The sequence below is a fragment of the Eurypyga helias genome, unplaced genomic scaffold (genome assembly GCF_000690775.1).
Source record: "Eurypyga helias isolate BGI_N326 unplaced genomic scaffold, ASM69077v1 scaffold7434, whole genome shotgun sequence".
Lineage (NCBI taxonomy): Eukaryota > Metazoa > Chordata > Aves > Eurypygiformes > Eurypygidae > Eurypyga > Eurypyga helias.
This window is the reverse complement of record NW_010246771.1, coordinates 22,304-31,934: the sequence shown is the minus strand read 5'-3', so window position 1 is coordinate 31,934 and position 9,631 is coordinate 22,304. Positions and strand designations below refer to the sequence as shown.

Below are 9,631 nucleotides of genomic sequence, written 5' to 3'. Positions count from 1 at the left end.
CTCTTTCCGGGAAGGTGTTCTTCCTGATTTCTAATCTAAATCTCTCCGCTTTCAATTTAAACCCATTACCCCTTGTCCTGTTACTACAGGCCCTTGCAAAAAGTCCCCCCGCAGCTTCCTTGTAGGTCCCCTTCAGGTACTGGAAGGCTGCAATAAGGTCTCCCCAGAGCCTTCTCTTCTCCAGGCTGAACAAGCCCAATTCTCTCAGCCTTTCATCACAGGAGAGGTGCTCCAGCCCTCTGATCATCTCCATGGCCTCCTCTGGACTCGCTCCAACTGGTCTGTATCCTTCTGATGTCGAGGGCTCCACAGCTGGACACAGCTGGAACTTTTAACTTTTATTAAAATTTTAAATTTTATGGAACTTTGAACTTTTGCTTGTGGGAGTAGTGAATAACTTCTCTTGTAGAGCGACGGGAAGACCTACGAGGTGGATTCATGCTGTGTTTTTTGGATGATGGAATGGGTATGGATTCAAGTAAGTGACAGGAACTTACACTTGCATTTTCAAGCTGAGGATTCATGTTATGGCTTAAGCTGAATTAACACCTTGGTTCTGTTGAAAGGGGCATGTTCTGTGCCTGGATACATGTTCGTGCCTCTGCACTAGCTCTATCGCATCCCATCATATATCAAACTGTTCACCTGATCTGTTGCAAAAACAAACCTGGCCAAAAGAAAATTGTTTTGCTGCATTATAGAATTTAGTCAGCCTGGCCTGTGATTTTCCAGTACACCAAAGCTGGCCTTGGGGCTGGAGGGAGAAGAGTGTAGCCAGAAAAAGGAACACGCACAAGCTTTGAAGCCTTTTCCTCATTAGAGGCTGCCAACTGGTTAGTGTATCTCAGCTCTAATAGACATCATGATAGTGTATCATGACAGAAATTGAAGGCTTATCTTTGAAAGCATTTTGCCTTTGTTTCATCATTGGCATTGGGATTGAGATCAATACTTGACAATATAAAATATTAGGAGTATGAGAAGAATGTAACAAATTTAATTCTGCTTCTTTGTAAGAATTGATGTACATCTGTGTTATATCTAGCAGGAGAAAAGCCTTCTTGCTTTGTTTTAGCATCAGTGAACAGCAGTGTCAATCCATACCAGCTTCCTTCTGTCTTGGAGGCAGGTAAATCCTCCCGTGAGGAGCTCTCCTGGGCAGAAAAGTTGGGGTAAACTCGAAGGTTTTGGGGAAGGTGAGGGAGATCAGTAAATAAGTGTCAACTAACATTTTTGTTCTGATCGCTCAGTACTTTTAAGATCTCTTGTGATATGAGCCATTTAGCTCCATTTATTAATGCTCATAAAAATACATTAACATCTTTGATACACAGATTTGTGACATGCATGAAGGAATTTAATTTGAACTCTTGATACCTTCTCTGTATTCTCTGGAATACAATCAAGGATGCTAACCAGGTCTTCTGAGAGTACCTTTCTGTCACCAATGGAATTGAAGAAAGCAGTTAAGTTCCATCCATAAAACACATTCAGAGACATAACTGTGGCCTTCTCAGAAGCCTTTGGATCAGGGAGAAGAAATACAACCTTTCTGAATGTCTTGCAAACTACATGTTTGTCTCTGGATTTGAGAGTAGGTGATAAATGTCTGTTCTAATGCCACAGAGCCCAATTGCAACTTTTATACAGTCATTGCTTCTGTATTGCTGTTTTGTGAGAAAGTGGGATTTAAGTATTGGGTAAGTATTAAATTGTTTCTTTTGACTGATCTTTCTGATAAATCTTGAAGGATTTTATCCTGACTTTGGTAGTCTGAGAAGGAGATTGGCAGATACTCTGGGTAGTAGTGGTATTTCACAGCGCTATGCATCAAATTCAGCAAATACTATATAATTTATGTCCTTTGACTGTCTTGACACTAGCACCAAAGTGTGGTTCATTCTGCATCTGAAAAAGCCCTTTTTTATTTTAAATAGGCTGTGAAGTTATCTTTGCCCCTTTCCAGGACATTGCTTTTCAGAATGTAGAACTGGTACGCAACTTTGCTTAGTGCTTTCAAAAAGTCCTTAATTTTCAGTAATCTGAGACATTGTTTTGATGCAGAATCTAGCTCTGGTGATCATATCTTCATGGCTTCAATGCTGGATGGTCATATTAAGCTTGATACACATTTGAAAGTCACTTGACCAAGGGCAGCCAGGTCGAAGCTTCATTTGCTGCACTGTTTGTCTCTCAATGTGGGCAAAAGTGGTTGGGGAGAGTCTGCTATTCTATGGCCTCTCTCTGTTTCTGTCCCTGGCTATAGGGCTCTGAGTTTTAATTTCTCATAATACAGGATCTACCAGTTTTAAAGGTGTCTTGAAGATCTCTTATCTGAAAGCTGATTTTTAGGAGATGTCAGCAGAGAAATCTTTTACTGGACTTTTCTCCCGTCTTATTTTGAAAATAGCATCAACATCCCTACAGACCTTCCTTCAACAGAAATCATAGAGCTTGGGAATGTTGTATTTTTCTGCATGATAATTTAAATTAAGAGTTATTTTTATTGTACATAAAGCTGATGTGTTAAAAAGATTAACTACATGAATTGCCATAGTGCTGTTGGAGCCGACACTAGCATGTGATCTTCCTGAGTACACTGAAAGAACAGTTTAGAAGGCTGGATGAGGCATTGTCTGGGAGGATGAGTAAATGGATCCAGGTATCTTGGGGCACTTTCACACAGAGGGAAGAGCTAAATGGCTCAAGTGAACCGTTCCATTAACATGTTCTCTGTGTTCCTCTGTCCTGTTGCTGTTTAGTCTCATTGGTCTTGATCTGTGTTGGACAGGTCTACATTTGTCTGGTGAGGCAATGTGCCAGATTTGAGTGCTCTGTCTGATAGCTTCTCACTGTCAAGCCAAATGGCAGCTCCTCAAGCATAATTAGTGGAAAGTGTAAGTTATTAGCATTTCTGAAAACTAGGTGTGTTGGTCTAGTGACTCCTACCTACTACAGCTGCATTCAGAACTTGCTGTATTGGTTTTCTTTCAGTGATCGCACTGGATTGTGTGGTCTGAAGATCAAAATATATTTGTACTCAAGCTGCCAACATCTTAGAGTCATAAATTATCAAAAGATCTGAGGATTCGGTGGTGCCACAGCACAGGTCTTTTCTAAAAAAATATCGTGTCTGTGCTGGTTTTAGTCAGTACAGAGTTAATTTTCTTCACAGTAGCTGGTATGAGGCTATGTTTTGGATTTGCCCTGAGAAGAGTACTGATAAGGTGTTTTTTTAGTTGGTGCTGGGGAGTGCTTGCACTAATTCAAGGACTTTTACAGCTTTTGATACTCGCTGTGTTCCCAGCTTTCTCAGTGCAAGCAGTGAGGGGGGAGACACAGTTCAGACAGCTAACCCAAACTAACCCAAGGAGTATTTCATTCCATGCCAGGTCATGCTCAGTGTGTAAGCTGAGGGTAGTCCAGGGGTCCATAGTTTTGTAGCTTGTTAGCTCATTTGTTTGTGCATTAGCTGGTTTTGTTTGTTTGTTAGTTGGTGGGTCAGTTGGCTTTCTTGGTCACCCTCTTGCTCATGGGGCTCACTTAGAGTCTGCTGCGATCACTCTCGGGGTCCAGCTTTCTGGCCTGCCAGGTCATGCTCAGTGTGTAAGCTGAGGGTAGTCCAGGGGTCCATAGTTTTGTAGCTTGTTAGCTCATTTGTTTGTGCATTAGCTGGTTTTGTTTGTTTGTTAGTTGGTGGGTCAGTTGGCTTTCTTGGTCACCCTCTTGCTCATGGGGCTCACTTAGAGTCTGCTGCGATCACTCTCGGGGTCCAGCTTTCTGGCCCTGACTCTTGCTACTCAAGACCTGGCTGTGTATCGGTCGGCAGGTGGTGAGCAACTGTATCATATTTTTTATTTTCTATAATTTTAATTACTTATTATTAGTAGTTTTGTTAATATTATTAGCAGCACTGTATTATTAATTTATATTCAATTATTAAATTGCTCTTATATCAATCCACAAGCCTCCTTGTCTTTTACTCCTATTCTCCACTGGAGGAAGCGGGAGGTGAAGTGAGCCAGCAGCTGTGTTGTACTTAGTTGCTAGCTGGGGTTAAACCATGATAGTGTCCTACAAGGACATATTAGGATAATAATACTCATCCAAAAGTTTGGCTTTTTCATAAGGGACTAAACAAGAGACAATTAGAAACTAAGCATGCAGCACATCTTAGGTTGGGATTTCCCATATTGTCAGTGGCATTCGCTGCTGAGGATACGCTTAAGAATTTTATCTACTGCTTGGGCTCTAAAGGTGCTACATGAATTTTATGAATGAAAAAGTAGGTTGAATGATTCAGTGAATCAACTTGTAGGTTGAAAAAGTATACTGAGAAAGTATAATAACTAATTTAGGAAGTGATCTGTAATTGTATTCTTAAAGGGTTGAAGAAAGTAAGTCTTTAATTTGCATTTTAGAGTCATAGAACCATAGAACAGCCCAGGTTGGAAGAGACCTCAAAGATCATCTGATACAAGGATGGAAAGGAAGCTAGATTAGCCCCCTGTCCCACTGCATCTTGAAAACCTCCAGTGATGGGGACTTCAGCACATCCCTGAGGAGGTTGTTCCAGTGATTGATTGTTCTTATTCTAAAAAAATTCGTTCTTACACTGAGGTGGAATGTCTCCCAGTGCAACTTGTAGCCGTTGCCCCTTGTCTTTTCCATGTGACTCCTTGTGAAAAGAGAACCTTCATCCTCTTTGGATCTGCACTTAATACTGGAATACTGTGATTATATTCCACCTGAGCCCTCTTTTCCAGGAAGAAGGCACCTAACTCCTTCAGTCTTTTCTCATAGGGTAGGTTCTCCAGATCTTTGATCATCTCTGTTGGACCCTGTCCAGTCTGTTTGCATCTTTATTGAACTTAGGAGACCAGAAAGGGACACAGTATTCCAGGTGTGGCCTGACAAGCACTGAGTAGATTGGGATGATCACATCTCTATCTCTGTAGTAATGCCTCTGTGGATACAGCCCAGGATCCCATTTGCCATTGTTGCTGCTGTGCTGGGTTATCCCAATCACCTGCTTCGTTTGGCTTGTAATACTTTTAAAGAGTCCTTGTTCCATTGCTTTCCCAGGGATTGAAGTAAATATATCAGTTCTTGCTTCTTTAAACTGTATTTTTGAAGTTTGGAAGCTCAAAAGAGCTTTTGCTTCCCTGGATGCAGTTAATTAAGTACAAATATCATGGAGACTTTATTAGATCTTGTATTTTTAAAATACTATTTATCCAAGGCTCAAAAGAGTGAGGAATGATGTTAAATGTAACCAGCATTCTGGTACTTATTTTAAAGTGTGTGTACATGCTTTTGTGTGTAGGCAGTAACACTCAGGGGCTGCATATGTCTCTTTAACTGAGTAGCACGTTGATGTTTCCTCTCAGGTTAACAGGTTTTTTAAATAAATCACAGGAACGTATATCAATCTTATTTATCAACTACTAGTTGTGTTCAGCCATTTCCCTCAGGTGGATGGGTGTCTGGTGTTAGTTATGGTGATGAAAGACGTCAGAGCTGCTCCCTTGTTCCCCCATCACAGGGAAAGCTTGCCTGGAAGTAATCTTGGTTTAGGCTGATTTCCCCTAGGGTAGTAAATTAGATACTTTGGCTCTGAGGTTTTTTCTGAGGATGCGGTTGAGTCCACTGCACGTACTCTACCTGATGCGAATATAGCAGATGAATTTGTGGAGAATGCAGGAAGGATAATGTTCCATGCTCAGATCTGGACCTCCTTTAGTGTATTCTCAACTGGAGAACTTGGAAATTCAAGGGGACTCTCCTCAAAGGGTGAGGCCGGGTCTGACTCAGTAGCTGCCTTGGTGTCCCTTAGCGAGGGGGCGGGAAGGTATGGCCTGTGACCCATAGCGAGGGAGCCGGCAGCTGCCTTCAGGGAGGTTGGCAGTGCATGAGGTGTCAGCCAGCTTGTGCTGTAACAGCCCCTCTATTGTTCAGGAGGATGCTCTCCTGCTGTCCTGGAGGACTAACAGTAAGGAACTAAACAGCTCCGTCCCCCAGTTATGCATGCCAGGTATCTGATATTTCTTATTAGGAAACTTTATCTCTGCCCTTGATTCCTTTTCTTGGGCTCTGAAGATCAATCTGCTGTCTTGAGCGAATTTTTTTTTTCTCTCATCTGTTTGGCATAGATCACATCACCCCCCCTTTTTGTTGCCAGGGAGTTTGTTTTTTTTTTAAAATTCAGCCGCTCTTGAGACAGGACAAAATGAAAACAGTGTGACTAAAATAGCCTTCAGTGAAACTCCCTCCAGAACATTAACTCAAAAAAGCTGGGAAAAAATGCATTTGTACTTTGATTCCTGGGAGGAGGTAAAGATTAAATCTCTCTCAAGGACAGCAAGTCTGAAACAGAGAGAGGTGCTCCTAAGTAGTGCTCCTCTGCTCAGCATCATCTTTGTCCCTCTGCCCAGAAAGAAGAGGGTGGTTTTGGACATTCAGCATTGAGTGATAAACCATATGGTCACCTTTTCTGAGAGATGAAATGCTTTGGACACTTACCCTTTACCTTTTTAAGCTTCTCAAAGTTTTCTTAAAAATAGTTGATACAACTCTTTGTGTAGCAAAAGGGTTCCAGTAGCTTTCTCTTCTTAGAATATCCCCTATCCCCTTTTATGACCAGACTTTAATACAGTCATGGTAATAATATCCTCATCAACAATATCCTTATCCGGATTTCAAATACGAGATAATCTGATGTTTTCTTTGCTTAGAAAATACTATAGTAGGCTGAAGGAAAGGAACAGGTACTCACATCCAGTCAAAAGTGTGTTTTGAAATAGCTGTGGACCTCCAGTAGCAACATAGTGAATTCATCCAGTGAGGTGCTTGCAGAGTTGTTCTTTATTTTCACCTTGTAATGTGTGGCTTTAAATCTGAATGTCATTGCAGTGTACAATGATATTGTGACACCCAGCTCAGTGAATTTGTGTTAGACCAATGGTGTTAGTACTAAACATCTTACTATAAAATCTCACTGTCAGTACTAGTGGACATGTATAAGGCTCCTGTAAGCTTAAATTGAGTTTGTCCATGGGCTCAGTCTCCGTGTAGCTGGCTGGTGGGGGGAGTGATGTCCTGTATTCACAGCTGGTGTATGCATTTGAGGACTGCAATTGTTGTTAGCCTTCCTGTTAAGGCACTTTGTGTTCCTTGTCTCTGGAACTGCATTTCATTTCTCCCAGTACACTCTATAGTGAAATGATAGCTCTCTCTTGGGAGAAGGGAGAGGAATTTTGCTGTCCTGTGGATGATGTTAAAAGGCTTTGTCCCTTGAACAATGGAAAGGCTTGAACTAAAAATGACACACCCTCTCAGCTTTAAAGCCATCACATCCTTTTGTTTTATCTTGTGCTAATAAAATACTCCATTAGTTGCTGTGGTACTTGTTAGTACTGGCTTTTCACTCACAGCGGTCCTGCTCTCAGTAGTCCAGCAGTCTGCTGCAAAGATTAGCTTTTGTCTTGCTAGTGCCTTAATTAATCATAATGTTCAGTTCAGTGCCATGAAGAAAAAGTAATGTTTATCCTGAATTTGAGGCTTTTTTATGGTACTGACTTATGCTCTAGTGCATAAGTCTGGTTTTGAGTCTGTGACGTCAGCAGTACACACAGTACAGCAGAGCTGAGTGTTCCAGGGTATGTTTTGGTTTATGAGCATATTGATAATTGTGGTAGACAGAACGAATCATCTTGTGGACATTTTTTTGTAAAAAGAAATGTCTTAGTGTGGTTAAGATAGAGCACTGGGCTAGTCTGAAACTTAAAACTCTTTTTGGCAGCATAATGGCATCTGTGCAAAGCTTTTGATAATGTAAATGCCATTGGGCAGCCTGTATCTTACAGGGCTGTATGGTAGAGGTTCAGGATGAGACTTCAGCTTGGGCTTCTGTCCTCTTCCATGATACAGTCTTTCTGTGCTAATTACAGTGGTGAGTACGTTTATCAAGAAGATGTGTGTGTGTATATTAAAATAAACTTTTGTTGTTCCCTGTCTCTTGTTTCAGATGAAGCTGCCAGTGTTACTCAGTTTGGTAAATCAGCCAAGCGATCACCTGAGTCAACTCAAATTGGGCAGTATGGGAACGGCTTAAAATCGTAGGTATAACAAAAGCCAGCCTCCTGAGATTATGAAGGTTAGAGATGAGATTGTCGGGGCATTTTGTGCTTAAAGAAAGCGCAGATGAAATCTAAAAAAAGGTACCATAGTTTGGCAGACAGGACCTCAGTGAACATCTGCAGTAGTTCTTCAGTGGCAGAGAAGTCTGTCCAGAGCTGATGACAGTGTTTTGCCATTATGTTTGCATGATACAGAGAATGTGGATCAGAGCTGGGGAAAAAAACTGAAAGAGCACGAAACAAAACCTTAATATGTCTGTGGCAGACAGATAGTAAAACTGGAACAAAATAGTGTTGCAGCCTCTCACTAGGAAAGTTGTCTGGTGCAAGTTGAACATGATTGAACATGAGCCAGCAGTGTGCCCAGGTGGCCAAGAAGGCCAACGGCATCTTGGCTTGTATCAAAAACAGCGTGGCCAGCAGGTCCAGGGATGTGATTCTCCCCCTGTACTCGGCACTGGTGAGGCCGCACCTCGAGTACTGTGTTCAGTTTTGGGCCCCTCACTACAAGAAAGACATTGAGGTCCTGGAGCGTGTCCAGAGAAGGGCCACAAAACTGGTGAAGGGTCTGGAGAATATGTCTTGTGAGGAGCGACTGAGGGAACTGGGCTTGTTTAGCCTGGAGAAGAGGAGGCTGAGAGGAGCCCTGATCACTGCCTACAACTCCCTGAAAGGAGGTTGTGGAGAAGTGGGTGTTGGTCTCTTCTCCCGAATGACAGATGATTGGACGAGGGGGAATGGACTCAAGCTGTGCCAGGGGAGGTTTAGATTGGATGTAAGGAAGAAGTTCTTCACCGAAAGGGTTATCACACACTGGAACAGGCTGCCCAGGGAGGTGGTGGAGTCACCATCCCTGGATGTGTTTAAGAGACAGGTGGATGAGGTGCTGAAAGATACGGTTTAGTGGTGGACAGATACGGTTGGACTGGATGATCTCTAAGGTCTTTTCCAACCTAGTGATTCTATGATTCTATGATTCTATGATAAGTCAGATGGACATAAACCTTTTTTTTCTTAATTCAGACTAATGCATGGAGAGGAAGGGGAATGATGGAAGAAATGAGAGGAGGAGTGTGATGAAGTGGCAGAGAAAGAGGCAGGAAGGAAATGATACTGGTTGGAAGGGGTTTGCTAGGAAAAAGAAACTTTGTGAGTTGAAAACTTTCAAAGTTTCAAAGTGAACTGATGTCTTTGGGAAAGTTAGAGGGCTCTTATGGCTTACTCCAATAGACTCTTCTGCTTTATGCGGTTCCATGTAGCTTGATTAGTTAGTTAGTTAGTTAATACATATTATTTAGAATGTATCCTACTGGGGAAATCTGTGGGACTCTGTAATCTGGGGGGAAAGAAAAAAGGGGATGTAAGGGATCTTGGGAAACTATTGATTCAGCTGCAGTGCAGGACACATTCCAGATCCTACCTGTGCACTTCCAGGATACATCTCTATCCTGTTCTTAACCTTGAGCAAGAAGCATGCTATATTACAGCTGAGA

General features: G+C 42.1%; 1 protein-coding gene across 1 annotated transcript in view; it reads left to right on the top strand.

Annotated features, from left to right (window-relative positions):
• The window catches only part of LOC104508786 (MORC family CW-type zinc finger protein 2-like), a gene marked incomplete at its 3' end in the record, with an annotated part of 31,579 nt that overhangs the window by 1,849 nt on the left and 20,099 nt on the right, over positions 1-9,631 (top strand). Inside the window, 2 exon segments of the mRNA XM_010150516.1 lie at positions 410-478; positions 8,027-8,117. Coding sequence (XP_010148818.1) covers positions 439-478; positions 8,027-8,117 — 131 coding nt within the window.